This window comes from Heloderma suspectum, chromosome 3, assembly GCF_057233095.1.
Source record: "Heloderma suspectum isolate Gila_16-S chromosome 3, 16-S_ref, whole genome shotgun sequence".
NCBI lineage: Eukaryota > Metazoa > Chordata > Lepidosauria > Squamata > Helodermatidae > Heloderma > Heloderma suspectum.
Genome location: NC_139460.1, coordinates 181,415,865 through 181,430,984, shown reverse-complemented (window position 1 = coordinate 181,430,984; position 15,120 = coordinate 181,415,865). Strand labels below are relative to the sequence as shown.

The 15,120-nt window shown below is 45.0% G+C and overlaps 1 protein-coding gene across 12 annotated transcripts in view; it reads right to left on the bottom strand.

Annotated features, from left to right (window-relative positions):
• The window catches only part of CHUK (component of inhibitor of nuclear factor kappa B kinase complex), a 153,694-nt gene that overhangs the window by 35,524 nt on the left and 103,050 nt on the right, over positions 1-15,120 (bottom strand). For all 12 annotated transcript variants that reach the window (XR_014789296.1, XR_014789299.1, XR_014789295.1 and 9 more), the window contains exon 14: positions 3,060-3,121. Coding sequence is in view for 3 of the 12 variants with exons in the window: in XM_084845120.1 (XP_084701246.1) it covers positions 3,060-3,121 (62 nt within the window). In the remaining 9 variants the exon portion in view is untranslated. The remainder of the gene's footprint in view (positions 1-3,059; positions 3,122-15,120) is intronic.

The window sequence follows — 15,120 nt, the reverse complement described above, 5'->3', positions numbered from 1 at the left end:
CCAGCATCTTGCACTGGGCTCAGAAAAGTACAGGCAACCACTGCAATCAGGCCAGAATCGGAGTTATATGCTCAGTCCTTCTGCCTCTACTGTCAGTCTGGCCACTGCAATTTGCACAAGCTGCAGTTTCCAAACTGTCTTCAAAGGCAGTCCTATGTAGAGTACATTGCAGTAATCTAACCTCTGGCAGTTACCACAGCATAAACTACTGATGCCAGGTTATCCCTGTCCGGACAGGAGTGTAGCTGGGCCACCAGCCAAAGTTTGTAGAATGCACTCTGTGCCACTGAGGCCACCTGAAACTCAAGTGACAATGACGACTCCAGGAGAACCCCCAAGCTGCAAACATACTTCTACAGGGAGGGTGTGCCCCCATCCAGAATAGCATGAACACCCTCCATCCAGGCAGAAGAACTTCCCACTAACAGCATCTCAGTTTAGTCTGGATTTAGGTTCAGTTTATTAACCCTCTAGTCCACTGTCACAGCCAGGCACTGATCTAGCACATCCACAGCCTCACCTGATGAGGGTAAAGGAGAAATAGAGCTGTGTGTCATCAGCATACTGATGGCAATGCACTCCAAAACTCTGGATGACCCTACTCAACCATTTCATATAGATGTAAAATAGCACAGAACCAACCCCTGTGGAACCCAGTACTGGAGAACCCATGGGGTCAAGCCACATTCCCCAAGTGCTACCTTCTGGAGCCGGCCATCCGAGTAGGAGTGAATCCACTGCAATGCAGTACCCACTCCCAGCTCAGACAGTCTCAGCATATTCATGCTAAAATGGTATTAGAAATAAGATGGACCACTGTGGGCCCCCAAAGTGTAGATGCCAATGTAATGAACCCTCCAATGTAATGTCCCCCCAGCACCATCTTTGGAAATCAGCTGTCCAGGCAGGTGCAGAGTCACCAAAACACCATGCCCCAAATTCTCAACCCAGAGACCTTATAAAGAAGAATATCATGGTGGAAAACATCAAAAGCCATTGAAACAGCCAGGAGAATTAGCAAGGTCATAGTTCTCCTGTCAATGACCTAGTTCACACATCACCCTAAGCCACGGTGGGTTGTTGTGGGTGGTTGCAGGGTGGCTTAGCTAACTCAGAGCAGTTTTTCTGTCATAGACTGTTTTTTGCAAACAAGCCTCCTGAGAATCCATGGCTTGTAGTAGGGCTGTTAGCTTGTTCTCAGGGTGGCTTGTTGTGACATCCAAACCTTTATCTTGGTTGTTGGGAATGACTGGAGAGCTGTCCGGAAAGAGCAGTGAAGCCCCCTGCAACTCCTTGTGATCTCACTAGTGCCTCTGTCATTCTCCCTCATCCCTTCTCAGCACCCTCTGCCTCAGGATGGATTTTTTTTCATAGAAATCTTGAGGAAAGGGCACCGGAGAGTGTCCTGAACATTTGCGTTTAAAAAAAAATAAAAAATTGGTCCCCCTTGGTTTTCATGCTCTGCCATGAAATTTGCATACTTTTAGTGATCTGCCTCAGATGTCTGCCCTGAAAATTGCATATATTTACCCACTCAAACCCTGTAGATTCATATGGGAGAGGTGGTCCTTCAGGTATTGGGGTCCCAAGCCATGTAGGGCTTTACACGTTAAAAACAGGACTTTGAATTTGGCTTGGAAAGAAAATGGCAACCAGTGCAGACAAGCCAGAACCAGATTTATATATTCACATTGCCTAGTTCCATTCAACAACCTGGCTGCTGAATTCTGCACGAGCTGCGGTTTCCAAGCCATCTTCAATGGCAGCCCAGCGTACAATGCATTGCAGTAAACTAATCTAAAGTTACCAGAGTATAGACCACTGACACCAGGCTATCTCCATCCAGATAGAGTTGCAGCTGGGCTACCAGCCAAAGCTGGTAGAAGGCACTCTACAGAGGCCACCTGAGCCTCCAGTGACAATGATGGATCCAGGAGTACATCCAAGTTGTGCACCTGCTTTTTCAGGAGGTAGTGTGGCCCCATCCAGAGTCGGTTGCACTTCCCCCATCCAGACAAAAGAACCACCCACCAGCACAGCCTCAGTCTTGTTTGGACTGAGCCACAGTTATTGGCTCTCATCCAGTCAGACACCAGTTCAGTACATTCACCACCAAACCTGTCTAAGATGAAAAGGCGAAGTTGTATGGAGAAGACTTCTACAAAAGTCTTCTCCATGCTTATTTTCTCGCTCATGTAATGCTTCCTATGTGGTTTGCCTCACTTTTATGAGACATCTGCTTGTTCTCTGGTCATGATCTGAAGGCATGTGATATAGTTTGCTGAAGCTAAGCAGATTTCAGCTGGTAAGTGGCTGGATGGGAGACCACCTGGGAACTCTATTCATGCCACCTTAGATAGGATAAGCTTCTCTTATGATCTCACAACTGTGACCTCGTAAGTGAAGTCAGAGAGGCAAAAAAGGGCGTGGGCCGTGAACAGGAGGAGAGGCCTGGACCCACTCGATCCAAGATCCTCGTTGTTGCTGTCCCCACCACTCCCCGGTGAGCAAGCTAGATGGGCTGGCAGGCCCATCTACCTGAAAATATTTTGGGCGAAGAGGCTGTGAAAGCCTCCATCCACCTCTCTCCCTGGCTCTTGTCGACAGGGTTCTGGATAGACAGACAGCTCTGATCTTGGAGCCCTCTTTCTGTCGAGCATCAGGCCCTTACAATTGCGCTCTTACTGAACTTGTGATTATTTAATTAATTATATTTTTTTGGTCATCCTCCATAGGAATATTTTATTGAAAGGCAGATTAAAAAACAAACAAACTGCATTCCAATGTTCTTAAATGGTAGTAGCTGAGAGAATCATAAGCAACTGGGTTTTTGTAACCCCTTCAATGCATGTTTGAGGGTGCAATGAGGAAATCTAAATTGTGTTAGTAATTATGAGTACAAAACTATGAGAAAGTACTTTTTTTGAGTAGTTTCATATCTTTTTTTATATGTGGGAAGTCATCTCACAATTTAAAAAAACCAAGCTTGTTCAGTAATGAGTTTAAGGCAATACACTTGTTTTTTCTCATATATTGGGAATCATTTTCATCTCCCATACCTGTTCACACTGTAAGGCTTTCTCCTCCATCTCTTTCCAGGCTTTCAGCATTTTCTCTGAGGCTTAAAAAAACACATTTGTATTAATTTAACAAAGCAATGCATTGGAAATAAGCAGCATTTATTTTAAAACACCCACATTTTGAACTAGTGATGCCATCACACTTTGGAGTTCAGAAACAAACTCACGATTTAAAAAATCTTGGCTTCACCATACGCTGAGCACAAATGCCATCCCATGTTTGGGCCTGGCTCATAACAGGGTCACTGCTAGTCAGCCCTTCCTTCTAGTCCCCCCGCCCCCTGCAAATCTAGCCTTAAACATCCAGGCCTTGAGAATGACATCCACATGGCCTTCTTGTTGCTAGCTGGCACTCCCTGCCACTGGTCATTCCCTTTCATTTTACAAGAACATCCGCTTAGCTGTAATTATGGTTATCTGAGTAGTCATCTAGGCATTCACATAAAACCCAGTCTGGAACATTCCAAAGCTGAGCTAAGCCTGGCCCTCCCTTTCTGCACCATTTGTAAAAATCGAGGTTCCACAGCTCCATGAGAAAAGGGGCTGGGCAGTCTATACAGAAGGCAAGCGCCTGACATACATTGTGAAAATGAAGAGAAACCCCAGTAGGTAAAGTTGGAGCCAGGAAAAATACAGGTAATGTGATGCCTATTAACATGAAATGTTGTGTCGATCTTTGGCAGGAAGGTAATATCCAGACACAGAACAACTTTCTCTCTGTGCGTGGTCAGATATGGTGGTTCTACCTGCTGAGTGCACAGCTCACTCACATGATGCGTGGAGGTAACAGCTGAAAGGGCATGACTCCCACTCTTCCCATTCAGTTCCTTAATGACCAATATCGTGGCCCCAGGAAAACTCCAATGGAAACAGAATATTCTAGCCACAGGCTAACACCTGCAATAGAGATGGAGGGTCGGTTGTGTGAATGCACAGAGGACCACAAAGGAACTGAGCAGGAAGAGGGGAGCCAGGCCTTTTGTGTGTACACACTGAAGGTGGAGAGGTGTGAGCTCCTGCCCAAAAGCTCAGCTCTAGAATGTTCTGAATGAGGCTCTGTGCAGGCACAGAACCCATATATGTGATGCACCGAAGCCACAAAGAAGAAGAATACATTTCCTTGGGTGAAAGGAGACTGGCAAAGAGCTGGAGATGAGCTTCCCCAGACTTAGACTTTTTGAGCTTTCTCAAATAACTCTTGGAAAGTTCCTGAGTTTTGCTGATAGTTGTCTGAGAAAGCTTAGAAAACTTGAGCTACTTAACCAGACAAGCTGGGACAAACCATTACTATTTTAAAACAAGTCTTCTGGAATTTATTGTTAAATCATTTAAACTAATAATTGTCACTTCAGACTCTCCCTATTGAATTAGTTTGGCCATATGCTAACTACCAAAGCACACAGATATACCTTGGGTAATACTACACATTAAGCAGATACAAATGATCAAATGGTAACTTGCTGCAGTGGGCACATAATTACATGAGGAGTCAGTTGTCTAATGTCTGCCAACATCGTGATAATTTTACCAAGAATACTCCACAACAATGATGTGGAAATAGGCATCATGGAGATGCTGTTGTGAACCAGTCTCCGCAGTGATGTAGAGGAAGTACAGAAGAAAGAGCAGTCATCCAGAATTTCCTGAGTCTGATATAGTGATAGATGCTCTATAGGTTTAGTATGGGGTATAGACTTCCATCTTTTTTGGGAACAGTGAAATACCAGGAAAAGAAAGTGGCAATGGCTGATCCTTTCCATTGCTCCCCTGTCTAAGAGTGTAGCAATTTCTTCCATGAGCATGGGTACAAAAGTCTCCGATGGAAGGGGTCTGCTCAAACTCAATAGTGTAGCTGTCCCAGATGATCAAGAGCACCAACACATCCACGGTGATGGATCACCATGTTGACAGGAACGGTCTGAAATGGATGGAAAAAAGAAGGCTGGTTGGTAGGGCTCGTCTGTATGAGTCAAAGATGCTGTTTTGATTGGTTGGGTGCTTTCTCCTGGTTGTGCAAGGTTCATCTGGTTGGAACAGAGTCCTAGATGGTGGTCTGCGTGCCCTGGTCGAGGTTGATTCTGATGGGCGTTTAGTGGATCCCTGGCATTCCCAATAGGGTCAAGGGTGAAATGTGGAGGCAGATGAGAATTATGATCCCACTCCCATCCTGAGGATGGAAGTCTTCACCTTTGGGATGTGGTCCAGTGTTTCATCTGTTAAGGTGCTGAAAAGTCCCTTCCCGTCAAACAAGAGGTGCTCCACACTGGTTCTGGCTTCCTGTTTGTGGCCTGCTGTCCTGAGCCAAGCATAGTGCTGTAGTGTTATGGCTGCTGCGACTGCCATGGAGCCATAATCGGCCATGTGACTGGCTGTGTTGATCTGCTGACCTGTCAATCTGTGAGCTTCAGCTTGAAAAATAATTGCCAAATTCTTAACATCTTTGGGGAGGTGATCAAAGAATGTGGCCACCTTTTCCCACAAGAATTGCTTGGCTACCATGCATGCCTCATAGTTTGCCACTCTGAGTGCCAGAGCAGCTGTGGAATATATTCTGGCCCATGAAATCCAACTTCCTTCCTTCAGAGTCCATCGGGTGGAATGGGGCTTCTTTCGGCCCTTAGACTGAGAGGCTTTGACAATTATTGAGTTTGCAGTCATGTGCTTGAAGAGAAAGAAGTACTCATTCTCCTGGACTCTATAGAAGTTTTTATTTATTTATTTATTTCATTTCTATACCGCCCAATAGCCGAAGCTCTCTTTTCTGTTTTTCTGTTTTCTGGACACTGGTGGCATAGTGAAGGGTTTCCCTTGATCTTGCCTTCCAGTACTGATCTGACACACTGGACCTTGTCTGATGAGAGAGGATCTGGGGGTGGTTGCAATTTCTCCAGGACAGGAGTAGCCAACCTCAGATGAGGTGGTGGGGCTCAAGGAGAATAGGAGGCCTTTGAACGAGGAGGTGAGGCTGAAGGGTCATCATTGGACACGATCCAATGAGCCTTCTTCTTCCTCTTGTTTGTCAGGCCCGGGCCTGGCTTGGCCAAAGAGTACTTAGTGTGAGACTTTGCTAACTGGATCCTACCAGCCAAGACCACTGGTACCAAGGTTTTGGGGTGGGGCCGCTGGTGTCGAAGGATGGTTGCGCCATAGCCCCTTCCATTGAGAAGGAGGCCAGAGTGACCAGTTGAGAGATCGTGGGCATGGGTTCAGTGCAGATAGAAGGTGGGGTGCTATGAAGTGGTTGGTTCTATGCCACCAAGTCTGCGGCCTTTAGGACCTGCTCCCACAATAGGGCATGGAGACAAGCCATTCTGTTTAATCTGGCCTGTTTAGTGAAGGCCTGAGAATGAGTGCAGGAATCAACCTGATGTCCCTTGCCTAAACAAAGGAGGCACAGACAGTGGCTGCCAGTTTGTGGTAATTTCCTGCCACAGTGGGTACACTTCTTGAAGAAAGCCTTGGAGGCCATATGCCCCCTAGGGTGGGGAAAAAAGGGAAAAACATCATGAAGAAAGAAGCTAGATGAGGAAGTTCAGTGATGAAGGAGAAGAAAAAAGGAACTCTGCCCAGCAGTTCACAGATGTGAATGACTTAAGTGGAGAATCAAATGTCAACACAGAGAACGTTCCAGACGCTACCGCTGCGGTGGATGAAAAGGGACTGAGCGGGAGGTGGGGGCCATGCCCGGAGCATGCACAAAGAAGAGTGGGCGGACCTCCCACCTAAAAACTCAGTTCAGCTCTAGAAGGTTCTAAAGGACTGCTCTGCACACGCACAGAACCCATATGTGTGAGTCACAGAGACCACGAAGAAGTACTCAGTCCAGGGAGGGGAAGATATCCTCTGTTCACTCCGTGAAGGTATCCCAAAGTTCCTTTTTCCAGCAGCGGAGGAGGATATCCTTGGATGGGATACAGAATAGTGGTAGCCACATTGAGTGGGCCCTTCTGCTGACATCCATGAAATTTGTACCACTTGCTGGAATACCCGCCTTCTGAAGGATGCTTCAGCCAAGGCAAATGTATGCAATTTATAGAATTGCAAAAAGAATTATACTGATTTTAATGCGGTGGTCCTGCAGATGTCAACTAGAGGGGCATTGGTGCTGAAGGTGTCAAAGATGGCAGCATCCCTTGTGGATTGAGCAGATATCCCCCCAGGTATAGCAAAAGCAAAGGCAGGATAATGCAGTGAGATGCAGACTTTGATCCATCTCGCCAGGGTTGTCTTAGAGACCCTTTGCCCCATGGTATATACTGGAAAGAAATACATAAAGGTAGGTGGGCTTTTTGTGTGTACGGCAGATATAGGCCAAAGATCTGGTGAGCTATTACTGAAAGCACATCTGCCATGGGGAACAAAATAAGGGAGAACTCTGAAGCAGAAAGTGCTGTAATGATGTATGACTTCAATTATGTTAACATAGATTGGGTAAATGCATGTTCTGGTCAGGATAAAGAGGCAACATTTCTAGATAGAGGGCTTGCTTTTCAAATTTGCATATGATATGAAGTTAGGAGGGATAGTCAACACCATAGAAGACAGGATCAAGATTTAAAAGTTATGCATGGTGTGGAGAATGTAGCTAGGGAGACACTTTTCTTCCTCTTCCATAATACTAGAAACCGGGGTCATCCCATAAAGCTGACTGGTACAAGATTCAGGACAGATAAAAGGAAGTACTTCTTCACACAGCGCATAGTTAAACTATGGAATTGGCTGCCACAAGATGTAGTGACGACCACTAACTTGGATGGCTTTAAAAGGGGAGTGGACAAATTCCTGGAGGAAAAGGCTATCAATGGCTACTAGTCCTGATGGCTACGTGCTACCTCCAGTATCAGAGGTAGTATGCCTATGTACACCAGTTGCTGGGGGACATGGGTGGGAGGGTGCTGTTGCACTTGTGACTTGCTTGTGGTTTCCTGGTTGACAGCTGGTTGGCTACTGTGTGAACAGAATGCTGGACTACATGGACCCTTGGTCTTCTTATGTTCTTAAAAGGATCTAGGCAGGCTGGAATAGGCCGAATCTAGCAAGATGTGATTCTACAGAATAAATGTAAAGTCCTACATTTAGGTACGAAAAAACAAAGACACAAGTATAGGATGGGGGAGATCTGGTTTGGCTGTAGCACATGTGAAAAGGACATCGGTGGATCACAAGCTGAATATGAGCCAGCAGTGCAATGTGGCAGCTAAGGAAGCAAATTCAATCTTGTGCTGCAGTAATACAAACATAATTACTAGATTGTGGGAAGTAACAGTTTCTGCTCTATTTACGTTAAGACAGGCCACATTTGGAATATTGTGTCCAGTACTGAGCGCCCTATTTTAAGAAAGACATTGACAGGTTGGAGTGTGCTGGGTATGTTTAGACTTGAGAAGACAAGATTAAGGGGAAACATGATAGTAGTCTTCAAATATCTGAAAGGCTGTCCTGCAGAAGATAGAGCAGGCTTGCTCTCTGTTGCTCCAGAGGGCAAGACTAGAACCAATGGGTGGGAATTGCAGGGAAGCAGATTTTGGTTAAACATTAGGACAGTAGTATAGAACCTCAGGCCTGAGGGCCAAAGCGGGCCCTCCGAGGGTCCCAATCTGGCCTTCTTGGTTTCCCCAGAAGCCCCCTCCCCCTTCCCATAACCTTGCTGCTTTCCCCCAACCACAGGTCATTTGGTGGCTTGGATGCGCCCAATCTCGTCTGATCTCAGAAGCTAAGCAGGGTCAGCCCTGATTAGTACTTGGATGGGAGACCACCTGGGAATCAGGCTTCCTACGTTGAGCAGGGGGTTGGACTCGATGGTCTTGTAGGCCCCTTCCAACCCCATGATTCTATGATTCCCAGCTTTTGTGCAGTTTTTTCCCATTCTTAAAGGTTGAGATGCCTCTCATAAGGCTTAGTTACTAGCAGTAGAGAGCAGTAAACAACAGTATGCTGGTACCTTTTGTATTTTGCCTCCACCCCTTTTGGCCAGCCCACCACCGGAATGTGGCTCGCAAGAACTTCTCCAAAATGGAATTTGGCCCTCAGGCTGAAAGAGGTTCTGCACCCCTGCTTTAGGGTAAACTTCCTAACAGTGAGAGCTGTTCAGCAGTGGAAGATTGCCTCAGGAGGTGGTGGGTTCTCCTTCACTGGAGGTATTTACTCAGAGGCTGGATGACCATCTGTCAGGGATGCTGTAACTGCACCTTGCCGTGCAGAGCCTGCATTGAGCAGGGAGTTGGACTAGATGACCTCAGTGGTCATTTTCAACTCCAAAACTTTATAATTCTATGATACCCTAAATAATTGTGCCCTAGGTGGCCTAAGAGTTATTGAACATGACAGTTCAACAGTGACCATAATGCTATGAATTGCATAAAAGTGAGCAATTGCAAAGAAGTCTAACATAGCCACTTCTGACTTCAAAAGAGGAAACTTCTAAAAAACGAGGGGACTCCTAAAAAGAAAATGAAACAGAAAATCAATAAGGTCAGAGATCTCTCCAGGTTACATGAGAGTTATTCAAAACCACAATAAGAGAAGCTCACTGATAATGTATAGCACAGATTAGGAAAGGTAGCACCAAGTCCAAGATGACAGCAGCATGGTTAACAAGCAGTCAAGGAACCTATTAAGATAAGATGGTTCCCTTAGAAAATGAAAGTCTTGCCCGAAGGAGAACAAAATGAACACAAGCTTTGGCAAAAGAAATGCAAGCAGAGAATAAGGAAAGCAAAAAAATAATTTGAGGAGCATAGTGCTAAAAAACAATGCATAAAAGAAATACATCTGAAGCAGGAAACCAGCTAGGGAGGTGATAATTATACATTATTGATTTTGTTTACATCTCGCCTTTCCACTAAAAATAGCGCTCAAGGCACTTGGCCAGTGGTTGGACTGTTGTTGACTGTTGGGAGCTAAAGGAGGATAAGCAGATTGCAGAAAAGCCAAATGAATTCTTTCCTCTAAGATCAGCCTCTGTACCAGAGAACTGGAAAGCAGTCAATGTAATGCTACCCTTTTCCAGTGATCAGTAGAGAAATGATCTATCTCCAGTCATCTGTAGATCAGAGCTTTTCCCTGCCGGGGGAGTGAGTGATAGGGCCTGAGAAAGAAGCTGGCGGACTGGATGGGTTATACTGGTTAATTTTTGTTTAATCTTGCTTTCCACTAATCTACCCAGAAAAGATATTAAGCGAACTGGCTTTTAACTTCCTGGATTCCCCCCCCCCTTTAAAAAAGAAATTAGCTTTCTCAACAGTCGTCAGGGAAAAGCTCTCATCTCTGATTAGTTGCTGGTTGGCCATTAGAGCTTCTCCCTGCTGTGGAGAGGGTCTGGGGAGGAACTGTGGAGTGATTCAATCCTGCTTGCTTCTGAGGCTTTCTTACCTCTGAGTAAACATGTAGAGGCCAGTCCTCCTTAGTTCTCAGTAGACTTAATAAAATCAGTAGGAATCATATTTTGGCCCTGCCCACTCTGCTGTTGGTCCCACCCACAGATGGAATGCAGCCCCCAAGACTGTCCCCAGATTGGAATTCAGCCCTGGACTGAAAACGGTTCCCCACTCCTGATATAGAAGGACAAGTCTTGCTGAAAAACAATCGATATGACTTCTGCAAAGGCAAGTTCTGACTCATTATCCTTTCAGAGTTCTCTGAAATTGTTAACAAGCTTGAGGATAAGGATGACCTGGTAGACACTGTATACTTTTATATACTAAACGCTTTTGACAAAGTCCCTCACAAAGGCTCCCAGGTACACTTAGAAATCATAAGATAAGAGTACAGATCGTCTTAAAAGATTGGGTAACTGGTTAAAGCACAGGAAGCAGAAAGCAGGAATATAGGGACAATGAAGGGAAGTAAGAAGCTCCACCAAGGACCTATATTGGGATTAGTACTTTTAAAGGTGTTCAGTAAAGAACTGGGGTTAGGGTGAGCAGTGATGTGGGAAAGCTTGTGGATGACACCAAATTATTCAGGGTGGTAAAAAAGGGGTTGTGAAGAGCTCCTATATGATCTTTGTGAAGAGCTCCTATATGATCTTTCCAAATGGGATATATGAGGAACAAAATGGCAAATGCGATTCAGTGTAAATAATATGTACATTGGGGCAAAGAATCCTAATTTCAAATATGCACTGATGGGGTGCGAGGTGGCTGTGACTAACCGAGAGAGAGATCTTGGAGCTGTGGTGGATAGCTCAATGGAAATGATGACCCAGTGTGCAGTACCTGTGAAAAAGGCAAATCCCATGCTAAGGATCATGTGGAAAGGGATCAAAAACAAAACTGTGTTATACAAATCTATAGTGTAAGCACACCTGGAATACTGTGTACAGTTCTGGATGTCCAATCTCAAAAAGTATATTGTAGGCTGGAAAGGTGCCCAAAAGGGCAACCAAAATTATCAGGGGCTGGAGCAACTCCTTTATGATGAAGGGTTACAATATTTGGAGCTTTTTAGTTTAGAAAAAAGACAAGTAATAGAAGACATGGTAAAGCAGTGGTCGGCAATCTTTTCAGCCCAGAGGGCCACATGCTGTCATGTCCCTGCTGGAGGAATCCTCTTCAGAGGAGCTAGATTTCCCAAAGACAAAGAGCACTGAGGAGCAGTCCATGCCAGGAGACCATGAGAAGCCTGGCCCCTCAAGAGAGATCCATCCATGCAAGAGGAGGGGAATTTTGCCTCTGAGATGAAGGCTGAGCAACTACCAAGTCCCTGAGGGTAGCAGTGTCTCAAGAGGCAGGCTAAAACAATCGCTGTGAGAAGGAAGTGCCCATTTGCAAAGGAAAACTCCTCATGAGTAAAGGATTCCTCATGAGTAGGGCCCTCCTCATGAGGGGGACTTCTTCCAGAAGCCTCTGATGTGCTTGACCCTAGTCCTGGGTAGGGCTCTGGAAGCTCCAGCTTATAAACTGTCATTTTAGACCAGCTGGTTGCTGGAACACCATCTTTATTTCAGCTCCCAGTACCTTGAAATCTTGCTGCCTAGTCCTTCCTTCTCCTTGGACTCATCTCTCCTGATAAGACCCTGCTTTTGGACTGCTTTTTTCTGACTGGTAATACTGTGCTTTTGATCTTTTGCTTGCCTACTGACTTTGCTAAACGGAATTGCCCTCACTTTGACACAGGACTAAGCCTGACTCAGCTACAGCAGGACAGTGGTGCTGGATGGTGGGTCAGGGGCCATGAGAATATGCGTGTACACATACAAACCCATTGGGGGCAGGATGGGACAGCTGGGGGAGGGAGAGCCTAAAGCATCTTCCTCCCCTCTAGTGTCCCCTATTGGGATTGCTGCTTCCCTGCCACCATTAGCAAAAAGGAAGCAATAATCCCATCTGCTTCTGGGTCACTGATGGAAGAGGAGGCTAAAGCCACCCCCTCCAAGAAACCCAATTGGGATTGCTCTCCCAGAACCACGTTTTTTTCTGGGCTGCCCAGCTGAAAAGTGGGTGGGGCTCTCCTGGGCTGCATGGCAGCATGGAGGGTTGCCTACCCCTGTTGGAAAGGTTTATAAAATTATTCATAGAGTGGAGAAGGTGGTGGATACAGAGAAGCATTATTCCCTCTTTATAATACTAGAACCTGGGCTCATCCTGTGAAGCTGAGTGAGATTCAGGACAGACAAAAGGAAACACTTTTTCACACAATGCGTAGTCAACCTATGGAATTTCCTACCACAAGATATGGTGATGACCAGGGCCAGCCCAAGACATTTTGCTGCTTGAGGCAGAGAATCAAATGGTACTCCCCACTCCCACTCAAGCCTTAGATAGCAGTTTTGACCTGAGGTATGTTGCTGCAGGATCTGCACTCTGCAAAGACCAGTAAGTATGATAGCTATTCCACCACCAGGATCTGAAGCAGCATGCCTCCGAATACCAGTTGCTGGGAAACAACAATGGAGAGGACTACTGCAGTCATGTCCTGCTAGGCTTCCCATAGTCATCTGGCTGAACATCACAGGCTGATGGGTCAGATAGGTCTTTGATCTGATCTAGCAGGGCTCTTCCTATGTTATGTATCTCTAATGGTCTTTTGCCTCCCTGACCCTGAACATTCTCACTCAGGGCTGTGCATATAGCATGATTATTTGCAAGAGCACAAAAGAAATAGTAATGGGCAGAGAGTTTAGCTTCCTGAGAATCTCAGCCTTTTTTTTTTTTTAAAAGCAACTTTCTAGTCTTTGGGAACAGAACTTGACATATATTTAATCAAATAAATAAGAGACCTTATGGCTGTGAAGACAGGCTTGACAGTACTGAAGTCTCAAGTGCTAGAAGTCTGGCTGACTAAGATTCAGTGGTCAAAGCTTCTTCTCTGCTGCTATGACTAAGAAAAGCAGAATTATGTAAAGTGAACATAACATGCTAACTTACATAATGCATACAGAAAGAGATGTGTTTTGTATATTTCAACAAAACAATTGTTGAAATATATAAAAGTAAAATTAAGCATTGAGAAATGACTCCCCTACATATGGCTACAAGAGAGACTAGCTAAACAGAACATCGTTCTTTCTAATACCAAACTTGGTGGTTGTGCCCAGCAGTTTGGAAACTGGCAGCCAGCCCCAACCTGAGCCCTTCATGTAGTACAGTGGGGGAAGGTTTCATGAGAACAGAAGTGGGAAAAAGTGTCCTTTCCCTCTTCTGAATACCTCTCCCCCCACAAGCCACAGACAGTAGTACAATTTCCTGTTCCAGGCTGACTGGAGCACTGAACAGGACCACTTGTTAGGGGCTGGGGATTCACTGAAATATTTTGTTGTACGTCCCCACCTTTGTCCATATCAATCATAACTTGCCCATTGATTTCAATGCAGGATTTAGACTTGAATAGCTTGGTTTTGCAAAAGGCCAATACATATGACTGTTTGGGAGCATATGTATGTTTTTCAGTGGATGTGAATCTTGAGTAGAAATGCTACAATACAGAAATACATTTGTATTGAGATGGGGTATTATCTTTCTCCTCTGGATGTTCAATGTGGAAAAAGAAAGCCAGGCAACAAAAAAAAGTTCACTGGTTCACTTAACCTATGATAGATTGTATCTTTATGTCAGTTTATGAATCCCGATAATCTCCTGAACTCTGATTCATGCAATCCCTAAGGGGGAGGGGGGTATGTGGGTATAAGGTGTCCATCTCCTTGTCTTTGTCTAATCCGGCTGGGGGACTTTTTTCAATTTATCTAAAGTCTTTACATATTTGAATTAGTCAAATTACTGCAGATTTATGAAAATGCTTTATACCAGTCCGTACTTATCTGTACCACGATATAACCATCTTTGATTTACGTCAGCAAGAACAACCTCCATTCAGTATATCAGCTACTGATATTCACTGATTTTTTGTATACTAAAATATCTCCACCCTAGGAGGTAAGTTACAGCAGCTTCCCTGCACTAGAATCAACAGAGCAAAAGCCAAACCTCTGCGCAAGTTTCCCACTGACTTCAGAATACTGCTGAAATACAAGAGCTGCCCGTCCCAGAAGCAGAGACAAATCCAACATAGCAATTCTATGCCCTGGCACTACCAAGCATACTGTGCTCTTTTCTGTAGCTTTGCCACCCCCAATTACATTATTTCTCAGGCTAAATCTACAGAAGCAGGTGACACAAAATACAAGAGTTACAGCTGCAGTGGGCCTTGAGGGCCAAAATGTTCCTTCTGCTCTTTTCCCCAGTCTCAAATGGGATGGGCCAACTGGCCTCAGGAACTGAATAAAATATAATCCTTTTTTTTAAGGATTGTATACAATTTACTTGACTTCTTAAAAACAGGATCCAGCCATTCCAATGCTCCATTGCCAAAACTCAAGAAAATAATGACCTTGGGCAAAATCTGAAAAGCATCTCTAACTACTGCACAAGTATGTATCAAACAAGATGCAGAAGGAATTAGGGTAACTGATAAGGAAAGCGAACATGCATCTGTGGAAAAAAAACGGCTTCTCAGGAGCTTTTCATACCCAGCAAGTTGATTGCCAAACACACTTTCTTCTTTAACAACATTATACCAGAAGGGCACACAGACCAGCACTATT